Below are 24001 nucleotides of genomic sequence, written 5' to 3' on the forward strand. Positions count from 1 at the left end.
TCCCTGAATCCACGGTCCAGTGGGGCTGAGGACGTGGGTTCACACCTGTCTTTGTGGCCCAGCCGGGTTCCCTCCCTGCCGTGGGGAGGGGCTGCCCTCCCCTGGTTGCCAGAGGAGCATGGGGCCAGGGTGGTGGTCTGTGCACGCAGTGAGAGCTGGGGCCGGGGGGGCCACCTGCGCCTGACGGCCGGGGAGCCCGAGGCCAGCGGGCCATCACGGGCCCTGCGTCCCGCACGTGGGGAGGCCTGGGCGCGCTGGATGGGGTGGGCTGGGGCGAGAGGGCTCTCTTGGTCCTGGGATGTAGCGCTTGCGATCGAGGGGAAGGGGAGGTAGTGATGGCACAGGGGAGCGAGGAGGGGGAGACGGGGCCTCCCGTGAGTGAAGGGGCGGCCGGCGGCAGGGCGCCGAGGGTCTGCAAGGAGCGGAGAAGAGCGGTGGTTTGGGAGTGGCTAAGGGGAGCAGGAGGTCCTGGGGCTGGAGAGGAAAGCCGGCCCAGGCCAGAGGGCTGGAGGGGAGGCTCGGGGTGGCAACGTGGGGTGGGTCAGCAGGCCAGGGGGCCCTGGGGTGTTGAGAAGAGGGCTGAGGCCCCCTGCAGCGAGCAGCTGTCCACGACTGGCGGAGCACGCCAGGCCCTTCCCTCCGGGTGAAGATCCCCGTCCTGGGCAGTGGGGATGAGAGATTGGACCCCAGACCCCACCCAGGGGAGCTTCTATTGTGGCGTGTGAGTGGGACGATAGAGCCCTAAGAAGCACATATGGCTGTCCCAGTGTGACGGTGGTAAGAGGCCTTGGGTCCAGGGCTCGCCACAAACCTGACATTTGAGCCATGGCCTGAGGAAGAGCAGGGAGACACCTGGGCAGAGGGTGCTCCAGGCTGCGGGCACAGCCTGTGCAAAGGCCCTGGGGCAGGACCGGGCCTGGTGTGTTGGAGGAACAGCGAGGAGCCCGTGTGGCTGGAGCAGAGGGAGAGAGGGAGGAGGGAGGGAGGGAGGGGACGGGGCAGGTCGTGCAGGGCCTGGGGGGCCACAGGGAGGACTTGGGCTTCTTCCCCGGGGGAGGGGGGAGCCCTGGGTGTGTGCTGACACAGGAAGGGATGAAATTGCTGTGTGGAGAGCCGACAAGAGCGGGGCAGGGGCGCAAAGAGACCCGGGAGGGGGCTCTGCCTAGGAGAGTGATGGCATGAGCGTGGCCAGGACCCGGTGGAGGTGGTGAACAACGGGCAGGTTCTGGATTTTTTGTTATATTTTTTAAATTTTGATAAAATATGCATAACATACAATTTACTACCTTAAACTGTACAATTCAGTGGTTTTTAGTATATTTATTATGTTGTGTTGCCATCACCACTAATTCCAGAACATTCCATCACCCCAACAGAAGCCCCGTCCCCATTAGCAGTCATCCCCACCCCTTCCCCAGCCCGACCACCAGGAAACCACTCTCTGTCTGTGGACGTGCCTGTTCTGGACATTTCACATCAATGGAATCACACACCGTGTGGCCTTCTGTGTCTGGTTCTCTCACTGAGCGTTGTGTTCAGGGTCCATCCACGGTGTGGCTGTGTCAGGGCTTCACTCTTCAGGGCTGCGTCATATTCCATTGTGAGTGGACATGTGTGGATCCATTCTGCAGCTTGTGGACACTTGGGCTGTTTCCACCCTTTGCCTACTGTGAATCATGCTGCCGTGAACGCGCATGGACACGTTTCTGCTCTGGTGTATTCTGGAAACAGATGAAAGAGTTGGAGGGGGCTGGCGTGAGGAGAAGAGAGGAGCTGGGGACTGGGGGGTCCCAGCCTGAGCACCTGGAAGGATGGAGCTGAGGGTGTGGGAGGGAAATTCAGAAGCTTCATTCAGCTCAGAGGCCCCCATGTGGGAGCGTTGGGAGGGGGCCCAGAGAAGAAGTGGGAGGGCTGAGCCCCAGGTCGGGGTGCACGGAGCAGGGGTCAGGGCGGTGCCCTCTCACTGCGGGACCCGCCCAGGCGTGCCCCGCCCCCTCTTCCAGCCCTTGCAGTCCCGTCCTGGCACCCTCAGCCCGGGGTGGGGGAGGGAGTGGTCTGGATGGGGCCAGGGCTGGCCAGCACAGTTGCCAGGACACCAGGGCGCCCTTTGTCGCTGTCAACAATAGTCCCCAGGCCTTCTAGGCCAGAGCGCCCCGGGACCCACAGACAGACATGGAGAGCCTGCAGCGGGAGGCTGCCCGGCCCTACGTCCGCCGGGGGACCCTGGAAGTGGACTTCCCGGCCCCTCTCTACAGGTGGGTGCCTGCCTGCCCCCGGGGGCGACCTCTCCGGGTCTCAGGCGTTTCTTCCTCGTACGAGGCCGGTTGGTGCTGCACCCTCCCCATCCTACCCCGGCTCTCCTGCATCTCCTGCCCCACCCGCGCCGGTACCCAGCTCCCCCGGCGGGCAGGTTGTGCACACGGGAGTGCTCGCCACGTGCGGACAGGCGCACACAAGCAGCACAGGAAGCAGGGGTCTGCGTGCGTGCCCTGCAGCCGCTGTGGGAGCATCCTGTCCCTGCTTTGGAGGCCAGAAGTCAGGGATCCAGGGGTCAGCTGGGCTGCTACCTCCTAGGCCGTGAGGGGGATTCTGTCCCGTGTGCCCCCAGCTTCCCGTGACTTGCTGGCGATCCTGGGCGTCCCTCGGCATGTAGCTCCATCACTCCAGCCTCTGCCTGCATCATCACAGACCTCCCCGTCTGTCCGGCTGTGGCCAGACTCCCCTCTGCGGACAAGGTCGCCCGCCGTGGCCAGGGTCCCCCTCCCCCAGTGTGAGCTCATCTCAACAAACTACACCCAGGCAGACCCCACTTCCAAAGGGCATGTCCTGAGATTCCGAGTGGACGTGAACTTGGGGGACACTTTCAGGAGAGCGTCCGTGAATAAGTGACTGTTGAGATAAACTATATGGATTACTACACAGCTCTAAAAAAGTAGATGGGTGAATGCCCTTTGTGCTGCTCTGTTTCCGAGAAAATTAGGTCAAAAAAAAAGATGGGACACCATGAGTGAGGCAGATCCCCACACAGGTGTAGTGGCACGGGCGCGCGCGCACACACGTGCCCACTGCCGCCTTCTGGAAGCAGGCAGAAGAAAGAGTGGCAGCCCAGGGGCAGGGGGCTGGCGGCTGGGGTCAGAGGGGACACTTGTTTTCATGCTATTATTGATTTAAATACCAGGAGATCTCTTGACTCTAGACCAAAACGGCATTCATTTGTCACGAGAAGAAACTTTTTCTAGCTATAATGGGATGTTCTTTGTCTTTTTAATGAGGGATAATTGACAACACAGACTCACTGTTCACTGTTACTATTTTAGACTGAACTGCATTTGACAAAGCACATGCATTTTGCAGTTCAGAAACGTTCACTGCCAAAGAGTGGGGTACCACACATGATCTCGAGGTCCCCCTTGGGGTGGCCAACCGAGTCGGTGTCGGGTTCCTGAGGCTCACGTTCCAGAACTGCCCAGTTTTTTCTTTTTTTCTTAAAATGACCCCAGAAATACTTAGAAAATCTACTGAAGCAATTTCCATTGCAGATACATTCTGTGTATTTCATCGGTATAAGGTTTATCCATACAAAAGGTTTATTTTATTTATTTATTTGTTTATTTATTTGTGAGGAAGATCAGCCCTGAGCTAACATCCATGCCAATCTTCCTCTTTTTGCTGAGGAAGGCCGGCTCTGAGCTAACATCTATTGCCAATCCTCCTCCTTTTTTTCCCCCAAAGCCCCAGTAGATAGTTGTATGTCGTAGTTGCACATCCTTCTAGTTGCTGTATGTGGGACGCGGCCTCAGCATGGCCGGAGAAGCGATGCCTTGGTGCACGCCGGGATCTGAACCCCGGGCCGCCAGTAGCGGAGCACGCGCACTTAACCGCTAAGCCACGGGGCCGGCCCCAAAAGATTTTATTTCAGTATCAACAGAAGGGTTATTTTCATGCTTAAAGCTTTGTAGCTGCTTTGCTTGACTTAAAGGTCCTATTAGAATCAACTTTTTTTTTTTTTTTGGTGTGGAAAACAGGTAAATGTAAATTGTTTGCTAAAGTGAAAATGTGAGCGTGGACATTCCTTAAAACATGGTTTATATTTCAAAGTAAGTTTTCTTGTAATATTCCTGTTAAAAAGGAAAATCACTTGAACTGGAGTTAATAATCTGGTAACTTCCATCCTGCTTTTATGTTTGCGCATCCAGAAAAAAATTGCTTCTTTTGTTGTTGCTGGTGGTCAGTAATGCACGTATTTGTTTTTTCTTTTTAACCTTTTGAGCCCCTTCACCTGTTTCTCCCACCCCCTCACCCCGCCTCTGGCAACCACAATGTTCTCTATGAGCTCGTTCTTTGTTTTCTAGATTCCACGTATAAAAAAGATCATACAGTACTTGTCTTGCTCTCTTTCACTGAGCATGATGCCCTCAAGGTCCATCTGTGTTGTTGCAAATGGCGAAATTTCATTTTTTTCTGGCTGAATAATATTCCATTATATATATATGCCACATCTCCTTGATCCATTCATCCATTGATGGACACTTAGGTTGTTTCCGTGTCTTGGCCGTTGTGAATAATACTGCAGTGAACACAGGGGTGCAGATATCTTTTCAAGTTAGTGTTTTCATTTCCTTCAAATAAATACCCGGATGTGGAATCACTAGATCATATGGTAGTTCTATTTTTTTTTTTGAGGACCCTCCATACTGTTTTCCATAGTGGCTGCACCAATTCACATTCCCACCAACAGTGCACGAGTGTTTCCTTTTCTCCACACCCTAACCAACACTTGTTAATGCTTGTCTTTTTGATGAGAGCCATTCTGACAGGTGCAAGCACTCAACCGCTAAGCCATGGGGTTGGCCCATAATCGGATCTTTTTTTTTGCTATTGAGTTGTATGAGTTCTTTATATATTGTGGATATTAGTCTTTTAACAGATACGTGATTTGCAAATATCTTCTCCCCTTCAGTAGGTTGCGTTTTCATTTTGTTGATGGTTTCCTTCACTGTGCAGAAGCTTTTTAGTTTGATATAGTCCCACTTATTTGTTTTTGCTTTGGTCGCTTTTATTTTGGGTGTCAGATTTTAAAAAATCATCGCCAAGACCAATGTCAAGGAGCTCACTCCCTATGTTTTCTTCCAGTTTTATGGTTTCAGGCCTTAAGTTCAAGTCTTTGATCCACTTTGAGTTGATTTGTGTGTGTCGTGTAAGATAGTGGTCCAGTTTCATTCTTTTGCATGTGGCTGTCCAGTTTTCCCAGCACCATTTATTGAAGACACCGTCCTTTCCTCACTGTATATTCTTGGCTCCTTTGTTGTAAATTAATTGACCATATATGCATAAGTTTATGTCTGGGCTTCTGTTCTGTTCCATTGATGTGTGTGTCTGTTTTTATGCCAATACAGTACTGTTTTGATTACTATAGCTTTGTAATGTAGTTTGAAATCACGGAGCATGATGCCTCCAGCTTTCTTCTTCTTTCTCAAGATTGCTTTGGCTATTTTGTTTTTTTATGGTTCCATAAAAATCTGTGGATTATTCTATTTCTTTGAAAAAATGCCATTGGAATTTTGATAGGGATTGCACTGAATCTGTAGATTGTTTTGGGTAATATGGACATTTTAACAATATTAATTCTTCCAATCCATGAGCATGGAATATCTTTCCGTTTGTGTCTTCTTCAGTTTCTTTCATCAATGTCTTATAGTTTTCAACATTTCCCATTACATTTATGATTTTATTTGTCCTCTCTCTTTTTTTCTTAATGAGTCTAGCTAAAAGTTTGTCAATTTTGTTTATCTTTTCAAAGAACCAGCTCTTAGTCTCCTTGATCTTCTCTATTGTCTTTTTAGTCTCCATTTCATTTATTTCTGCTCTAATCTTTGTTATTTCCTTCCTTCTACTATGTTTGAGTTTCATTTGTTCTTCTTCCTCTAGTTCTATGAGATGTAAAGTTAGGTGGTTTATTTGAGATTTTTCTTAAAGTTTCTTGAGGTAGGCCTTTATGGCTATGAACATCCCTCTTAGAACTGCTTTTCCTGCATCCCACAAATTTTCTGTTATATTTCCATTTTCATTTGTCTCAAGGTATTTTTTTATTTCTTTTTTGATTTCTTCTTTGACCCATTGGTTGTTCAGTAACATGTTGTTTAATCTCCACACACTTGTCAAGTTTCCAGTTTTCTTAATGTAATTAATTTCTATTTTCAAACCCTTGTGGTCAGAAAAGATGCTTGATAATGATTTCAGTCTTCTTAAATTTATTAAGATTTGTTTTGTGGCCTAACATATGGTCTATCCTGGAGAATGTTCCATGTGCACTTGAGAAGAATGTGTGTTTTCCTGCTTTTGGATGGAATGTTCTGTATATGTCTCTTAAGTCCATCTGGTCTAATGTGTCATTTAAGGCCACTGTTTCCTTATTGATTTTCTGTCTGGATGCTCTATCCATTGATGTACCTGGAGGTATTAAAGTCCCCAACTACTATTGTGTTGCTGTCAGTTTCCTCCTTTAGGTCTCTTAATATTTGCTTTATGTATTTAGGTGCTTCTATGTTGGGTGCACAAACATTTACAAACATTCTATCCTTGTTGGATTGACCCCTGCATCATTATGTAATGATGATTCTCTTTGTTATTACAGTCTTTGTTTTAAAGTCTATTTTGTCTGATAGGAGGATAGCCACTCCAGCTTTCTTTTGGTTTCCATTTGCATGAAACACCTTTTTCCATCCCTTCACTGTTAGTCTGTGTCCTTACATCTAAAGTGATGTAAGATAGAGAAGAGTCTTGTTTTGTTATCCATTCAGCTGCTCTCTCTTTTGATTAGAGAATTTAGTCCATTTACATTTAAAGTAATTATTGATAGGTTGTACTTATTGCCATTTTGTTAATTTTTTTTTTTTCTGGCTGTTTTGTGATGCCAAAACATTCTGTTCCTTTCTTCTTCTCTTCTTTCCTCCCTTGTGTTTGGTAACTTTCTCTAATGGAATGCTTAGATTCCTCATTATCTTTTGTGTATCTACTGTAGGTGTTTGCTTTGTGGTTACCATGAGTCTCACATATAACAGCCGGTATATATATCAGTCTATTTTAAGTTGATAGCAAGTTAAGTTTAAACGCATTCTAAATCGCTACATTTTTACCCCCCCAAACACGTTTTGTTTTTGATGTCACATTTGACATTGTTTTATTTTGTGTATCCCTTAACTAATTAACTAACTTATTTTTCCTGCTTTTGTCTCTAACCTTCATACTAGCTTTGTAAGTTATTAATCCACTACTTTTACTATATATTTATGATTGTCAATGAGGTTCTTATTTTCATATGTTTTCCTGTTACTAATTACATCCTTTCTTTTCAGCTTAAAGAAGTCCCTTTAACATTTCTCCTGAGGCCAGTTTAGTGGTGATGAACTCTTTGACCTTTTGCTTGGCTGGAAAACTCTCTACCTCTCCTGCAGTTCCGAATGATAACCTCGCTGGATAGTTTTCTTGGAAGTTTCTTCCTTTCAGCACTTTGAATACATCATGCCACTCCCTTCTGGCCTGCAAAGTTTCTGCTGAGAAATCTGCTGATGGTCTCATGGGGGTTCTCTTGTAGGTAACAAGTTGTTTTTCTCTCGCTGCATTTAAGATTCTCCCTTTAACTTTTGGCATTTTGATTATAATGCGTCTTGGTGTGAGCCTCCTTGGATTCATCTTGTTTGGAACTCGTTGGGCTTCCTAGATCCGGATGTCTGTCTCCTGCCCCAGGTTAGGGAAGTTTTCAGCCATTCTGTCTTCCAACAAGATTGCTGCCCCTTTCTCTCTCTCTTCGCCTTCTGGGACCCCTATAATGCGAATGTTGGTCTGCTCGGTGTTGTCCCATAAGCCCCTTATGCGATCTTCAGTTTTATTCACTTTTCTCTCTGCTGCTCTGACTGGGTGAGTTGCACCACCTTGTCTTCAATAGACGGAGCCTTTCTTCTGCTTCATCTCGTCTGCCGTTCCACCCATTAGTGTATTGTTCCACGTGGTCATCATATATACACAACTGAACTGAAAAATCCTACCCTTTATGAGACCTGTGGGTCTAGTTCTCCACAATCTGATCAAGACTGCTGGAGGGAGGGCTCTGAGCCGGGCACTCTGTGCAAGTCAGAGATGGGAGCATTCTTTCAGTGCCTGCTGCACCATTCTGGGGCAGACCCCTCATCCTCTGGGGGGATTTCCCAGGAACAGGCTCACCAGGTCAAAGCACAGGCCCATCTTTGTCCCTCTCGGGCAGCGCTGCTGCCAGGATGTGTTCCAGAAGGAACTTCCATTTGAGGTTCTGCTTGAGCAGGTTTCCCTGCAGCTCCACCAGCTCTGGGGTTCATCTCTTTTCTTCATTTTTAGTAGTAACGGTCCCTCCCTGAGGCTTGACTGTTGCCATCGTGAGCGTATTTCCACTCCCTTCTCTGCACTGCAGCCTCTGTTCCTTAAACTGTCCCCTGCTGCCCCAGGGCCTTTGTATGTGCCACTCCCTCCTCCTCGGGGAAGCCCTCCTGGTGCTCTCAGCCCAGGGCCGGCTCTGGCACCAGAGGCCCCTGGAACAGGTACTCACGTGTAGCTACACAATTTCTCCTTTAAACGTGAGCTCAGCCTCCCTCCCAGCTGGCCCAATGACTGGGTGGGGAACGATGGCACAGGGTTCTCTGAGGGTCTTCCCAGGAGCATGGGCCCACCCACACGCTTTTCCTGTGTCCCCAACCCATGGCTCAGGCCAGACCAATGACCACTCACTCAGCATCAGCCGAGACCACTTCCTCCTGGTGCACCTCCAGGCCAGGGGGGCTCCCTGGAGGAAGGGGCCTGCAAGTCTGAGAGGCTGGACAAAGTAAGGAACCCAGGAGTGGCCAGAACCCTCATCCCTCCCTGGTGTCCCCTGGGGGAGAAGCAAGAAACCTCCCTGAAAGGTTTAGGGAGGATCCTGGGAGGTTGGGGAGGTTGGAGCAGAGAGGAGGGGCAACAAGGGGGCAGCCTCCCCCTCCTCTGCCAGCCAGGGTAGGGGTGTCCAGTGCTGAAGGACGGATAGGGCCGAGTGGGGACGAAGCAGGACCCCACGCTGCAGGCCAGGCCTCTGCACCCTCAGTGCTGACTATACACGGCAAAGAGGGTGAGAAGGCCCATCCCAGAGATGGGCAAGCCGGGGCTCAGCCTGTCCCCTGCCCCCGCCCCGGCCCTCAGCGATGACTACCTGTCCCTGGAGGGGCCCCGCTGGGCGCCGGCCATCAAGCAGGCCACACGCTGGAAGTACACGCCCATGGGACGCGACGTGGCCGGCCAGCTATGGTACACTGGCCTGACCAACTCGGACCCCCGCGAAGCCTGGTACACGCTCCCGCGGGCCCCGGAGAGCCCCTATCGTGAGGCTTATGCCCGCTGGCACGGATGCTACAGCCACCGGGAGCGGAGCATGCCCTCGGGTGAGCGCCCGGCCAGCCCTGGGGGAGGGCGAGGGCCAGAGACGCAGAGCTGACCCCCTTCCTGCCCGCAGCCTACACCCAACACCTCCGCGAGGCTGCCTGGCACGACCCCGTCGTTCCCGCACAGCACGAGGCCCCCAGCCCGCGGTGGGGGAGCGCGCTGCGGGCAGACAGAGCCGTCCGGGGCCAGGAATACGGTGAGGCCAGGGCCGGGGCCAGGGCCAGGGCCAGGGCTGGGGCGGGCTGGGGGCTGGGGCTGGGGTGGGCCGGGGACAGGTGGTGACCAGGTCCTGGCCTCCAGTGGTCAACAGGCACCAGCTCAGGGTGGAGCCGCCGAGGCGGGTGTCCGACTACGTGCCATCCCTGTCGGCGCCCCAGCGCCCGCGCTGCACCCGCCAGCCCCACCGCCACTGGGACCTGCAGCCCTACTGTCCCTCCACCGGGCGGCCACCCACTGATACAGACCCGCTGTGACGCCAGCTCCGTGCATCTGTCTGCGTCGGGGACGGGCCCGGGCGCTCAGATAAGGGAGCCACCGACCACCACCCCGGCCCCTGCCCCTCCCCGCCCGCCCGGCCCCAGCAAACAGCCACTGAGGTCCTCGCCCCCACGGGTGGCTCTTTATTCACTCGGGGCAGCCCCTGCCCGGCCCGCCGAGCCCCCGGGGCAGTCCCGCTGCCCCCATGGCCGGGGCTGGGCCCAGCCCCCCGACCCCGAGGCTGGGGGTCCCGGCAGGTTCAGTGACGACGCTGTCCCCGACCCCAGCAGGGCTGGGTGTGAGCTGTGAACTGGGCTGAGCTTAGCGCAGCCCCTGGGTTCGGGGACCTGCACGTCCTGCCCCCACACAACAGAGAGAGGGCCCCCCAAATCATCCAGAGAGCCAAGATCGGGGCACCCCCAAACCCACGAGGACCCCATGGGCCCTGGATACCGGGGGCCCTATAGCTTGCTGTCCCTGCCCCAGTGGGATAAGCCACCAGGGTCCTGCTCATCCTGCCCGTGCCCACCGACCCCGCAGCCAGGCAGGGGTGGAGGGGTGGGGGGTCCCAGAGGAGCAGGGGGCCGCCCCCGGCCTCACTGGACATGGAATGTGCAGTCGCGGTTCCTCTACACAGGGCGGGGCCACGTTGGGGTGTCAGGGCCGGGCTCCAGGGTCCCCTGCAACAGAACGGGGTGGGGTTAGTGGGGGGGCCTATCCGTGTCCCACCACCCGGGACTGGTTTGGGGGTTTTTTTTGGGAGGGCGGGCTACAACTCACAGCTGTGCACGCGGATGGGCCAGATGAGGAGGCTGCACAGAGAGAGGGCGGCCGCCACGCCCACGCCGCCCGTCACGGCCACCATCACCCAGTGGTAGAAGCCCACGCAGGCCCTGCAGCACAGCTCCACGCTGCGGGGGACACAGTGGTGAGCGGACGCCTGCGGCACCTCCGGCCCCAGCCTGGACCCCCCTCCCCACTCCTCCCATCTAGGCCGTGGGCAGCCCAGCCTTTCTCAGTGCTCAGGCCAGAACCAGGGGCTCACCCTCCACCCCCTGCTCCCCGCTGCATCCCACCCTTCAGCCAATAATGTCGGATCTGCTTTCAAACTTACCCCAGCCCCGCCCACTTCTCCCCCCTCCTCTGCCTCCAGCTGGTCCCCCATCATCGCCCCCCTGGACCAGCTCAGTCACCTCCATCCTGGTCCCCACAGGCTGTCCTCCCCGCAGCAGCCACTCCCCTCAGCGGCTGTGAGCCCCTGAGTCAGGTCCCCCTCCTCTGCCCGCAGCCCTCCAGGGCTCCCACCTACCTCGGGGGAGAAGCCCACGTCCTCCCTGCTGCCCCCCAGGCCCTGCACGACCTGCCCCGTCCCCTCCCTGCCCTCCCTCCTCCCTCTCTCCCCCTCCTCCCTCTGCTCCAGGCACACGGGCTCCTCGCCGTTCCTCCCACACATCAGGCCCGGTCCCACCCCAGGGCTGTTCCTCCCCGCTGTCCGCCTAGAACTCACTCCCTGACATACACCATGTCTCACGACCAACGTCACCTCCTCAGGGCAGCCCTCCCTGACCTGCTCCAGTCAGGCATCCACAAGCGGTGTCCCTCACCCCCACCACTGGTCTCCATCACACACTGATTCGTGGAACAATTAACGAGGCTGGTGTCGCCCCAGCCCCACGAGGACAGAGGACTGGGCCGGCTTTGGTTTTTGGATCCCGGGCTTCTACAAGGCGCACACTTGGTGGTCTGGAACCTCGGGTTCTGAGGGTCCAAGTTACACAGATTCCGGGCCCCCCAGCCCTCCACACCCACACCCCTGGTACTCCTGTACACTGTGTTCTCAGCTCCCAGCACACAAGATTCAGCGTTTGTTGAATGAATACACGAAGTGCCCAAGGTCGGGAACAACCAGGTCTCTGGGGCGGGGAACCCCCCAGGGCAGGGTCATTTGTCCCCACGGAATCCCCAGACCTGGAGAGCGGTGCCTGCACACAGCACGCTCTTATTAAGTGAACGAATGAATGAATGAATGAATGACACTCACGAGCAGGGGTGCAGGCTCTGTATGACCATGACCGCCAGCCCGTTGGCCACCTTATCCGAGAAGCTCATGGCGCCGTACACAAAGGCTCCACTGTGCTGGGGGCACATGGGCAGGAGGTCAGCACCCACGGCCGGACCCCGGTCCCCGCCCCCACCCCGCCCCTGCCCAGCAGCCCTACCGTGTGTGGGCCGATGAGGTCGGCCGTCATGGACAGCGAGGTGACGAGGATGGTGGCACAGCCCGCGCCCAGCAGCACGGCTGCCACGTACACGGCCACGCCCAGCTCATCTACCAGCGCCACCCAGGCCGCGAAGGCCAGGATCACCAGGAGGCCCACGAAGTAGGTCATCTGCAGAGGAGGCCGGCCCGGCGTCAGGCCCACCTCACTGGGCGCCCAGGAGCCTGGCACTTGCCCTCTCTGGTCTTCAGTCCACTGCCCTCCTCCCACAAATGAGGGGGTCGAGTTGGACCATCTCTAAGAAGCCCCCAGCTCTGAGCTCAGAGGACCCTGAGATTCTGAGACCCAGAGGAGCCAGGAGCTCCGAGGAGCCGACATCCTAGAGCTGTCTAACGTGGCGGCCGCCAGAGACAGCTATTTCCAAAATGCAAACCAACTAACAAGAAATAAAACAAAGGCTCCTGTTCCTCATTTCAAGGGCTCAATGGCCACTCCCAGCTGGTCAGCGCAGAAAGTTCTAGAGCTCCACAGCCCCGAGACGCTCAGAAGCCAGGATTCCAGAACCCAGTTCCCAGACCCGGGGCTTCTACGAGGCGCGAGCACCACGGCCTGGACTCCTCCGGGGTCCTGGGGGTCTGAGTTCTGGGGGCTCTGCGGCGGGAAGGGGGGTCCCCCGTCCACTCACGTTCCTCCCGATGCACCTGTTGACTGGCTTCATGAGGAAGGAGGAGAAGAAGCCACTGAGGTACATCACGAGCGGGATGGTGGCGATGAACTTCTGCAGGGCAGAGTGGGCGGGGCACTCAGGCCTGGTGGTCAGCTGGGCCAACCCCCCTGCCGCCTGGCCACCCTGCTCACCTTGGGCAGGTTGAGGGAGTAGGTGAGGTACATGGCGATGTATGTCTGGGACAGGTTCACGATGAGCCTCGTGCTCATGTACAGCAAGCCCACCTGCGGGCCAACGGGCAAAGGGACGCCCAGGGGTCAGACGGGGCCCTCTCTGCTCCCCTCTCCGCTCCCTCCTGCCCCTGGCCCCCGCTCCATTAGTAGTGTCTGCCTAGCCCATCAGGTGAAAAGAGAGTACTGATCAATCAGTAATGTCTGCTCTGGCACCTGCTCCATTAGTAGTGACTGCCCTGCAGGTCAGATGAGAAGAGAGCACTGATCGATTAGTAATGTCTGCCTTGGCACCTGATCCATTAGTAGTGACTGCCTAGCCCGTTAGGTGAGAAGAGAGCGGTGATCGATTAGTAATGTCTGCCGTGGTACCTGCTCCATTAGTAGTGAGTGCCTTGCGGGTCAGATGAGACGAGAGCACTGATCGATTAGTAATGTCTGCCCTGGCACCTGCTCCCTTAGTAGTGACTGCCTGGCTGGTCAGGTAAGAAGAAAGCACTGATCAACTAGTAATGACTGCCCTGGGTGCAGACTGCCGAAGGAGTCATGTTTGCCCCGATATTTGCCATCCCTGCCCACAGCCCCACAGAGTCAGGGCCTGGTGGGAAAGGGGCGTCCACTCCAGCCCCCTTGGCCCCCACATACCTGATAGAAGGCCGGCTCCTGAAGCCAATGTTTCCAGAGCAGCAAGGGCCGGGCTGTTGCAGGGGCCAAAAGGGGGCTGTGCTCATCGGGCTCCTCCGCCCGCGGCCGGCGCCCCTCCCGGGTGCCCAAGTGGAACAGCAGCGAGAAGACAGCGCCGACGCCCACCACAAACAGGGAGAGGTTCTGGGGAGCAGACAGGAGAGCGGTCAGCGGTGGCTCATGCCGCCTGAGCTCAGGGTCGGGGCCCTGGGGGTGTCCTGCCCGGGCCCCAGCTCACCCGGAACACTGGCACGTCCTGGACCCCCAGGTGGTCCGCTGCATCCTCGGCGGGCTCAGCGTGCGCAGAGCCCTGCAGGCGGAGCAGGAGCCAGGCGGCCCCGAAGACGGTGATGTTGGCCACCACGGTGAAGGCATACCTGGGGGCGGGCGAGGCCTCAGCGCGCAGCCTGGGAACCACAGGGCCACCTCCTCCTGGGCAGCGCAGTCAGGGCCACGACCCACCATCTGAGAGCCCAAGAGGCCCGGAAGCCAGGATGCTGGCATTCTCTCCCGGGCCCCAGTGAGGCGAGGTCTAGAATGATTCAGAATGGTCTAGAATGATCTAGAATGGTCTAGAATCATCCAGGGCTGCTCCTGCCTGCCGTCCCAGAGCCATGTCCCTCCAGGGCTGGGCGGGGGGCAGAGGCAGGGCACGGGGGCGCCTCTGATCCCACCAGGCCCATCTCCCTTCCTGAAAGTGGAAACAGACTACCCCAGAGGTCCAAGTGCGGATGATACAAGGCTGGTGGTAACACGCGCAGAGGCCAAAGGCGCGCAGGGCTCGGCCTTGGCTGGCCTGTCAGCTGGGGCCCTCGGGGGCCGGGCATTGGGCAACCCTGTCGTTAGGCCTGCGGCTCTCGGCAGGAATGGGGAACTCAGGCGGTGGTGGGGACACAGGCAGGGCCTCCACGAAGACGCTGTTGTGACATCAAGAGTAATGTGCACTGGGCCGGCCCCGTGGCTTAGCGGTTAAGTGCACGCGCTCTGCTGCTGGCGGCCCGGGTTCGGAACCCAGGCACGCACCGACACACCGCTTCTCCGGCCACGCTGAGGCCGCGTCCCACATACAGCAACTAGAAAGATGTGCAGCTGTGACATACAACTGTCTACTGGGGCTTTGGGGGAAAAAATAAATAAATAAATAAAATTATTAAAAAAAAAAAAAAAAGAGTAACGTGCACTTACAGGGCACCTGCTCGGGCCACGCCGGCACCTCACACCTGCTGTCCCTGTGTCCCCTCCCCCTGCACACGTCCCAGGGGCACCCACTCGGCTCAAGCCCTGGCCTCGGGCACGTGACAACCTCCCGGCCTTGTAGGGTTAAAGCAGGTAATTCACCTGAAGGGCCTAGAACTGCATCCGCACACAGCAGGCGCTCCATAAATGCTCCTATTGTCATCACATCTAGAATCACCTTCAGCACCTCAAGCAAGTCGATGGAGAAGCCAGGTGCCAATGGTACCCACATATGGCAGGTGGGACTCTAAGATGGCCCTGGAGATCCCCCAGCCCCAGGACCACACTGTCTAGTCCTCTCCCCTTGGGGACAGGGCCTGTGAATGTGAGCAGCCGTCACTCCCATGTTCAGGTAAAGGGACTGTGCAATGCAATTAAAGGTTACCCTGGGTGGGCCTGACCTAATCAGGTGATGCTTAGGCTGAGGGCTTTGTGGTCCTTTGTTACGCGGTCACAGCTGACCAATACATGAATTGACGGACGGACCAGCTGGGGCTGGGCATCCCCGAGCGGCACAGCCGAGCGGAGCCCAAACCTGGAGGGCCAGAGGCGGTACCTGAGGGCCGTGAGCTCCACCTTCTCATGGTCATTGGTGACGAGCTCCGGGATGAGGCTGAGGTGGGCGATCTGTGTGGCGGCCCAGCCGAACTGGAAGATGACGATGAAGGGGCCGTAGTAGAACAGAGCGGCCCACTCGGGCGTGGCCGGCCCGCAGCCCAGGCACGGGCTGAAGATGAAGGGGAAGGACAGCAGGACGCACACGGTGCCTGTGGACGGGCGAGGACAGACGGGGAAACTGAGGCACAGAACAGGCTAGGGTGAGTGCTCTCGAGGTCGCGGGCTGTGACAAGTGCAGGGGCAGGGCCAGGACGTCAGCCAGGTGATAAGAAAGGGGGGAGAACACGTGCCAGCCCAGGGTTGGCCCCTTGGTGACAAGTGGGGAAACCGAGGCATGGAGAGCCTGAGGTCACGCAGCAGGCCGAGGGTGCTGTGGCTCCACCAGACGCACCATTTACACCCACTGCTTTCCCTCCCGCCTCCCTCCCAGCTCCTATCGAGTGTCCTGTGGTGCCACCGGGGGTCAGGAGGCCCATGAAGCTGGGCAGGCCCGGCCGGACCCTGCCCTCTGAGCCCTGTGTCCCCGAAAGCACTCCAGTAGCTCAGAACAAGCTCACGTCCTCCCCATGGCCCCTGAGACCCTGCCCCATCCCCTCCCTGCCCTCCCTCCTCCCTCTCCCCCCCTCGCTCCCTCTGTTCCAGCCACACGCCAGGCCGGGTCCTGCCCCGGTCCTGCCCCAGGACCTTTGCACGGGCTGTGCCCTCTGCCTAGAACGCTCTTCCCTTCACATCCCAGCAGGGCTGGCCCCTTTTCATCCCTCGGGACTTAACTCAAATGCCACCTCCTCAAGGAAGCCCTCCCTGACCAGCCCGGTCGCCGGCAGTCCCCTCCCAGCCTGACACACTCTCTGGATGCTGCTCTCTTTCCTTCACCCCCCCTCAGCACACGCAGGAATTCTGCGTCTGTCTGTCTGTCTGTCCCCTGCCTGCCTCCCCCGCCAGACTGTGGGCTCCGTGGGGGTGGGGAACCGTCCCTCTAAGTCACTCCTGCGTCCCTGGCACCTGGCACAGAGACCAGCACAGCAATGGCTTTCGAATGAGTCAAGAAGAAAAGGGGCCTCTTTTTACAACCAAGGGGCGGGTGTTATCAGCGCATTTTCCAGAAGAGGCAACGGGGGCCACGGAGGGAGCGCGGAGCCCAGAATCCCCCGCGAGCCCTGGAGCCGGCCCCTCCTCCCCACCCTCCCCCCACCCCTCCGGCAGATGGCCTTCCTTCCTCCGCAGGCTCCGGGCTCTGGGTGACCTCATCCCTGGCCCCGGCCCGCCCCGAGGTCCTGGAATCGGGAACCGAAAGCAAACCCGCTTCTCTGGAACTGTGGCCTGGAGGCCCCCTGGGGCCCGGCCTGACCTGCAGACTCTGCTCAGAAGAATGTGCTGCCCTGGCCGGATTCCCCCTGCTGGGCCCAGGCCGGTTAACCATTGTCAGTGCTCGGCTGCCTGGCTGGGGGACTGTGGGTGAGTGACTTTGCCTCTCCAGGCCTCAGTTTCCAGAAAATGGAGAAAATGAAAATACTATGCGTCTCACGAGGTCGGCGTGAGAATTAAGAGTTAAAATGAGACAGCGAGAGTTCCTACCACCATGAGCCCCTTCTCGCCTCGGCAGCTTCAAAGCTGTGTTATTTCACACCTTTGCACAAGCTATTTCACCTACCTGGAATGTCAACTCACACGCACACTCCTATTCATCTGTCAAAACCCCAACGCTGATGTCCCCTCCCAGAGCTCTGCTTTGTACGAAGCCCAGTCAGTGCACCTGCCCCAGCCGGGACCCCACAGGAGGGTCCATGTCTGGCTCTGGGGGTCCTCTCTGGCCTAGAGGGGGGAGCCCCAAAGGCTTGGTAAGGGAAAGAGTGAGTCTGTCACCACCACCCACAGACTCGGGCAAAAATAGAGAAGTGGGCAACATTGCCGAGGTGTCCTTTACTCAAGTCACCTTATCAGGCGTCACGAGGGGCTGCCCCGGCTTCCTCTCCCCCCGATCTTCCTGCGTCCCCCCACATGCTCACCCCGAGGGGGGAAGGGGCGCAGATGGAGGCTTTGGTATCAGGTCAGGGTTCCCATCCCCGGGACTATTTTGCGTGAACACAAAGCCTTCAGTTTTTTCTTGACACAGGTCTCTCCAGCCCTCAGCCCCGCCTCTGCCGGGGCCTCAGATCCTTCCTCTGGGGTCAGGAGTGACCCTCTCAAAGGTCAGGCCCCCCACCTACGAAAGGGGCAACCAGTCAGGCCGGCAGGCTCCGGCTGGTATCGGGTCCCACCTCAGGGCCTTTGCACACGCAGTGTCCTCCACCAGGAACCCCTTCCCTTGGCTGGCTCGTCACCCCCAGGGGTCTCCCGTCCGCCCCAGAGGAAAGAGCCCCCACTGCTCCTCTCTCTGGCCCAGAAACCACCCTGTCGGGGCAGCAATGAGTTTACCCAACTATCAGGAACAACTGCCTTTTGGGGCTCTGGGCTCGGCTCTGCCGGCGACCCCAACGTGAGCCGGGAAAGGGACGCCTCAATGTCCGTCTTCCGAAGTGGCGGTCACCGAGCCCCCAGCCTCTCCCCGTCCCCTCCCCCCGCTCTGGTCTGGGCGCCGCCTCCGCGCCCAGGAACCCGGCACCCAGCCCTGGCTGCGGCCGCTTGGGTGTCTGCTGTGTCTTGTAGAAATGCCACTCACGAGGCCCCAGGGCCCATCCCGGCCTCCTCAGTCACTGTCCCCAAGGGCAGGGAGACGGCAGCCGGCCCTCCTGGCTTCTAGAAAGCTGCCCCGGAACTCCCAGGAGCGGGCAGGACTCTCGGCTGCCTCCTGGCACAGTGGCCCACAGGCCAGGATGCGGCGGGCACTTCTGCGGGGACGGTGGCCGGGCGGGAAGGTGTCACGGGCTTGGGGGACCCGCCTGCTCTGCTACCCACAGCCCCTAGTCCAGACGGCTCCCCGGAGCCGAGGGGCACCTGTCCCCCACCCTGCACACCCTCCTCCCTGTCCGCCAGCCATGCACAGCCCCCCGACCCTTCTGTCCCACCGGCCCCCAACTCTTAGCTCCCAGGGCAGCGCCCCCAACACCCCCAATGGCCAGGTTGCCCCAGGTGGGGCAGAGGACGGGCCTGCGCTCTGGGGGGACGGACGGACAGAGGGGGCTCCAGGCAGCCGGACCCTCAGGCACACAGAGTCGTCCTGGGTGATCGCCCTGATAGACAGATGGAGAAGGCAAGCCAGACCCGACAGACTCACAGAGGAGGCGCTGGGCAGTCAGGCCCAGCCCAGAGGCGGTTCAGGGGGCCCTGGGGGTCAGACAGACACAAGGAGGCGACACTGGAGGGTCACATAAACAGTCAGGTGGAGGGGGCTCTGCAGGTCAGACGGCAGCCATGAGGCAACAGACAGAAGGGGTACAGGGCGGTGAGACAGACAGACCAGGAGGCCCGTGGGCTGGGCAGATAGAGGGGTGCTGAGGGGGACAGAGGGGGGCGGCTCGGCCTATGGGGCAGACAGACAGAGGGGGGCGGCTCAGCCTATGGGGCAGGCAGACAGAGGGGGGAGGTTCAGGCCACGGGTCAGACAGACCGAGGGGGGAGGCTCAGGCCATGGGTCAGACAGACAGAGGGGGGAGGTTCAGGCCATGGGTCAGACAGACAGAGGGGGGAGGTTCAGGCCATGGGTCAGACAGACAGAGGGGGGAGGTTCAGGCCATGGGTCAGACAGACAGAGGGGGGAGGTTCAGGCCATGGGTCAGACAGACAGAGGGGGGAGGTTCAGGCCATGGGTCAGACAGACAGAGGGGGGAGGTTCAGGCCATGGGACAGACAGGCAGAGCGGGGAGGCTCAGGCCATGGGACAGACGGAGGAGGGCGGCTCAGGCTACGGGACAGACAGACCGAGGTGGGAGGCTCAGGCCACGGGTCAGACAGACCGAGGGGGGAGGCTCAGGCCATGGGTCAGACAGAGAGAGGGGGGAGGTTCAGGCCGTGGGTCAGACAGACAGAGGGGGGAGGCTCAGGCCATGGAACAGACAGACAGAGGGGGGAGGTTCAGGCCATGGGTCAGACAGACAGAGGGGGGAGGTTCAGGCCATGGGTCAGACAGACAGAGGGGGGAGGTTCAGGCCATGGAACAGACAGACAGAGGGGGGAGGTTCAGGCCATGGAACAGACAGACAGAGGGGGGAGGTTCAGGCCGTGGGTCAGACAGACAGAGGGGGGAGGCTCAGGCCATGGAACAGACAGACAGAGGGGGGAGGTTCAGGCCATGGGTCAGACAGACAGAGGGGGGAGGTTCAGGCCATGGGTCAGACAGACAGAGGGGGGAGGTTCAGGCCATGGAACAGACAGACAGAGGGGGGAGGTTCAGGCCATGGAACAGACAGACAGAGGGGGGAGGTTCAGGCCATGGAACAGACAGACAGAGGGGGGAGGTTCAGGCCATGGGTCAGACAGACAGAGGGGGGAGGTTCAGGCCATGGAACAGACAGACAGAGGGGGGAGGCTCAGGCCATGGAACAGACAGACAGAGGGGGGAGGCTCAGGCCATGGAACAGACAGACAGAGGGGGGAGGTTCAGGCCATGGGTCAGACAGACAGAGGGGGGAGGTTCAGGCCATGGAACAGACAGACAGAGGGGGGAGGCTCAGGCCATGGAACAGACAGACAGAGGGGGGAGGCTCAGGCCATGGGTCAGACAGACAGAGGGGGGAGGCTCAGGCCATGGAACAGACAGACAGAGGGGGGAGGTTCAGGCCATGGAACAGACAGGCAGAGGGGGGAGGCTCAGGCCATGGAACAGACAGGCAGAGGGGGGAGGCTCAGGCCATGGAACAGACAGACAGAGGGGGGAGGCTCAGGCCATGGGTCAGACAGACAGAGGGGGGAGGTTCAGGCCATGGAACAGACAGACAGAGGGGGGAGGCTCAGGCCATGGAACAGACAGGCAGAGGGGGGAGGCTCAGGCCATGGAACAGACAGACAGAGGGGGGAGGCTCAGGCCATGGAACAGACAGACAGAGGGGGGAGGCTCAGGCCATGGAACAGACAGGCAGAGGGGGGAGGCTCAGGCCATGGAACAGACAGACAGAGGGGGGAGGCTCAGGCCATGGAACAGACAGGCAGAGGGGGGAGGCTCAGGCCATGGAACAGACAGGCAGAGGGGGGAGGCTCAGGCCATGGAACAGACAGACAGAGGGGGGAGGCTCAGGCCATGGAACAGACAGACAGAGGGGGGAGGCTCAGGCCATGGAACAGACAGGCAGAGGGGGGAGGCTCAGGCCATGGAACAGACAGGCAGAGGGGGGAGGCTCAGGCCATGGAACAGACAGACAGAGGGGGGAGGCTCAGGCCATGGAACAGACAGACAGAGGGGGGAGGTTCAGGCCATGGAACAGACAGACAGAGGGGGGAGGTTCAGGCCATGGAACAGACAGACAGAGGGGGGAGGCTCAGGCCATGGAACAGACAGACAGAGGGGGGAGGTTCAGGCCATGGAACAGACAGACAGAGGGGGCAGGTTCAGGCCATGGAACAGACAGACAGAGGGGGGAGGCTCAGGCCATGGAACAGACAGACCGAGGGGGGAGGCTCAGGCCATGGAACAGACAGACAGAGGGGGGAGGCTCAGGCCATGGAACAGACAGACCGAGGGGGGAGGTTCAGGCCATGGAACAGACAGACAGAGGGGGGAGGCTCAGGCCATGGAACAGACAGACAGAGGGGGGAGGTTCAGGCCATGGGTCAGACAGACAGAGGGGGGAGGTTCAGGCCATGGGACAGACACACAGAGCGGGGAGGTTCAGGCCATGGAACAGACAGACAGAGGGGGGAGGCTCAGGCCATGGAACAGACAGACCGAGGGGGGAGGCTCAGGCCATGGAACAGACAGACAGAGGGGGGAGGCTCAGGCCATGGAACAGACAGACAGAGGGGGGAGGTTCAGGCCATGGAACAGACAGACAGAGGGGGGAGGCTCAGGCCATGGAACAGACAGGCAGAGGGGGGAGGCTCAGGCCATGGAACAGACAGGCAGAGGGGGGAGGCTCAGGCCATGGAACAGACAGACAGAGGGGGGAGGCTCAGGCCATGGAACAGACAGGCAGAGGGGGGAGGCTCAGGCCATGGAACAGACAGGCAGAGGGGGGAGGCTCAGGCCATGGAACAGACAGACAGAGGGGGGAGGCTCAGGCCATGGAACAGACAGACAGAGGGGGGAGGCTCAGGCCATGGAACAGACAGACAGAGGGGGGAGGTTCAGGCCATGGAACAGACAGACCGAGGGGGGAGGCTCAGGCCATGGAACAGACAGACAGAGGGGGGAGGCTCAGGCCATGGAACAGACAGGCAGAGGGGGGAGGCTCAGGCCATGGAACAGACAGGCAGAGGGGGGAGGCTCAGGCCATGGAACAGACAGACAGAGGGGGGAGGCTCAGGCCATGGAACAGACAGACAGAGGGGGGAGGCTCAGGCCATGGAACAGACAGACAGAGGGGGGAGGCTCAGGCCATGGGTCAGACAGACAGAGGGGGGAGGCTCAGGCCATGGAACAGACAGACAGAGGGGGGAGGCTCAGGCCATGGAACAGACAGACAGAGGGGGGAGGTTCAGGCCATGGAACAGACAGACAGAGGGGGCAGGTTCAGGCCATGGAACAGACAGACAGAGGGGGGAGGCTCAGGCCATGGAACAGACAGACCGAGGGGGGAGGCTCAGGCCATGGAACAGACAGACAGAGGGGGGAGGCTCAGGCCATGGAACAGACAGACCGAGGGGGGAGGTTCAGGCCATGGGTCAGACAGACAGAGGGGGGAGGCTCAGGCCATGGAACAGACAGACAGAGGGGGGAGGTTCAGGCCATGGGTCAGACAGACAGAGGGGGGAGGTTCAGGCCATGGGACAGACACACAGAGCGGGGAGGTTCAGGCCATGGAACAGACAGACAGAGGGGGGAGGCTCAGGCCATGGAACAGACAGACCGAGGGGGGAGGCTCAGGCCATGGAACAGACAGACAGAGGGGGGAGGCTCAGGCCATGGAACAGACAGACAGAGGGGGGAGGCTCAGGCCATGGAACAGACAGACCGAGGGGGGAGGCTCAGGCCATGGGATAGACGGAGGAGGGCGGCTCAGGCTACGGGACAGACAGGCAGAGGGGGGCGGCTCAGGCCATGGGGCAGGCAGACAGACAGACAGCGCGCAGGCGGAGGATGCGCAGGCGGGCGGGACTCACCGACCAGGTGCCAGGCCTTGCGGGGCCCGCAGCGCGCGCAGCGGCCGGCGGCGCGGTCGGCCTCGTAGCCCACGAGCGGCGTGCAGAGCCCGTCGGCCACCTGGCCGAGCAGCAGCAGCAGGCCGGCGCCGCGCGAGCTGTAGGCGCGCACCGAGTGCAGGTAGAGCAGCAGGTACGTGAACCACATGGACGCGCACAGGTCGTTGAGGAAGTGGCCCACCGCGTAGCTCAGCCGCGCCGACAGCGACAGCGCCCGGGGGGCCGCGCCCGCTCCGGCCGCCGGGGACCCGGGCACCATGCCGCCGGCCCGCGCCCCCCCGGCCGACCCCGCGCGCCCCGCGATCCCGCGCCCGCCCGCCCTTCCGCCCTCCCGCCCCGCCGAGCGAGCCTGCGGCCGCCGAACCCGCGAACCCGAGACTCAGGCCAGGGCGGGGCGGGGCCGCCCGGGAGCAGCGGCCGCCTCCGCCAATCGGGGCCGCGCGCCGGCGCCCGAGAGCCAATCACTCGATGCATGGGCGTGGCCTCGGGGTTAGCCCGGCCCGCAACCTGGCGCCGACGGGGCCGCGCGGTCCTAGCGCCCGACGGCTCAATTGGGGTGTGCGGGACTCCCCACCAAGGTGGGGGGCCGACACCAGGGGGCGCCCTCACCCTGCCACCCGCCTCCAGGCCCGCGCCACCCCAGCCTGCCCGCAGCTTTCCGAGGCCTCATGTGGGCCGGGGAGGAGGCGATGGGCTGGGGGTGCGGGGGGGTGGAGTGGGAGGTCTGAGTCGGAGCTGGCCTGGGGGGTCCGGTGACTTCCCGGCCCGGGGAGACCCAATCGGACGCAGGGAGGACGCATTAGTTCCAATTAATTAGTTTTTAACGAGAATAATGGGGATTATCATCATAACAACACCAGCTGGCATTTAATGAGCGCTGACTATGCCAAGCGCCCACGTGGATTTTCTCCTCCCGGCCGGGCGGGAGGCGGAGCCAGTGTGTCTCCGGTTTAACAGACGAGAAACAGGCCCGGAGAGGGAAGGGGTGCTCGGGGGTGCACGGTGAGTCAGGTGCGTGCCACCCGAGGCCGGTGCTCTCGGTCCCTGCCCACCCTCCTCCGACGGCCCTCCCACGGGTGGGTCGCACACCAGCGGTTTCAAGTTCCTCCAAGCGCTGGGCGCGGTTCGCCGGCCTCCAGGCCTCCGCCGGCAGCGGTTACAAACCTGCACTCTGGAGCCGGAATCGTGGGGTCCGGATC

The 24001-nt window shown here is 59.0% G+C and overlaps 2 protein-coding genes across 4 annotated transcripts; one reads left to right on the plus strand and one right to left on the minus strand.

The window, feature by feature from the left end:
* The first annotated feature begins 1028 nt into the window (after positions 1-1028).
* Positions 1029-9914, plus strand: TEKTIP1 (tektin bundle interacting protein 1). Its single transcript, XM_058537591.1, has 4 exons — positions 1029-2255; positions 9202-9440; positions 9512-9637; positions 9742-9914. Exons 1-4 carry the CDS (start codon positions 2173-2175, stop codon positions 9912-9914), a joined length of 621 nt encoding a protein of 206 aa, XP_058393574.1. The 5' UTR covers positions 1029-2172.
* A 111-nt stretch (positions 9915-10025) lies between these two features.
* On the minus strand, positions 10026-23084 carry MFSD12 (major facilitator superfamily domain containing 12). Of its 3 annotated transcripts, XM_058537568.1 has the most exons (10): positions 22764-23084; positions 15511-15721; positions 13957-14095; positions 13680-13862; positions 12996-13088; positions 12823-12915; positions 12138-12308; positions 11960-12054; positions 10699-10829; positions 10502-10598 (listed from the first exon to the last, which is right to left on the minus strand). In XM_058537568.1, exons 1-10 carry the CDS (start codon positions 23059-23061, stop codon positions 10576-10578), a joined length of 1437 nt encoding a protein of 478 aa, XP_058393551.1. In that variant the 5' UTR covers positions 23062-23084; the 3' UTR covers positions 10502-10575. The 3 variants fall into 3 exon arrangements, with proteins under 3 accessions (XP_058393549.1, XP_058393550.1, XP_058393551.1); XM_058537566.1 differs by lacking the exon at positions 10699-10829 and having other exon boundaries at positions 10026-10598; XM_058537567.1 differs by lacking the exons at positions 10699-10829; positions 12823-12915 and having other exon boundaries at positions 10026-10598.
* Positions 23085-24001: the final 917 nt, after the last annotated feature.

This window comes from Diceros bicornis, unplaced genomic scaffold (assembly GCF_020826845.1).
Source record: "Diceros bicornis minor isolate mBicDic1 unplaced genomic scaffold, mDicBic1.mat.cur scaffold_67_ctg1, whole genome shotgun sequence".
Taxonomy (NCBI): Eukaryota; Metazoa; Chordata; class Mammalia; order Perissodactyla; family Rhinocerotidae; genus Diceros; species Diceros bicornis.

Coding starts and splice junctions, on each gene's coding strand:
- MFSD12 (XM_058537566.1), bottom strand. CDS start 23,061: ATGGTGCCCGGGTCCCCGGCGGCCGGAGCGGGCGCGGCCCCCCGGGCG. Junction 14,096..15,510: donor GTGGAGCTCACGGCCCTCAG/GTACCGCCTCTG, acceptor GCCCGCCCCCAG/GTATGCCTTCACCGTGGTGG. Junction 13,089..13,679: donor AGGAGCCGGCCTTCTATCAG/GTATGTGGGGGC, acceptor GTTGGCCCGCAG/GTGGGCTTGCTGTACATGAG.
- TEKTIP1 (XM_058537591.1), top strand. CDS start 2,173: ATGGAGAGCCTGCAGCGGGAGGCTGCCCGGCCCTACGTCCGCCGGGGG. Junction 9,441..9,511: donor GGAGCGGAGCATGCCCTCGG/GTGAGCGCCCGG, acceptor TCCTGCCCGCAG/CCTACACCCAACACCTCCGC. Junction 9,638..9,741: donor CGTCCGGGGCCAGGAATACG/GTGAGGCCAGGG, acceptor CCTGGCCTCCAG/TGGTCAACAGGCACCAGCTC.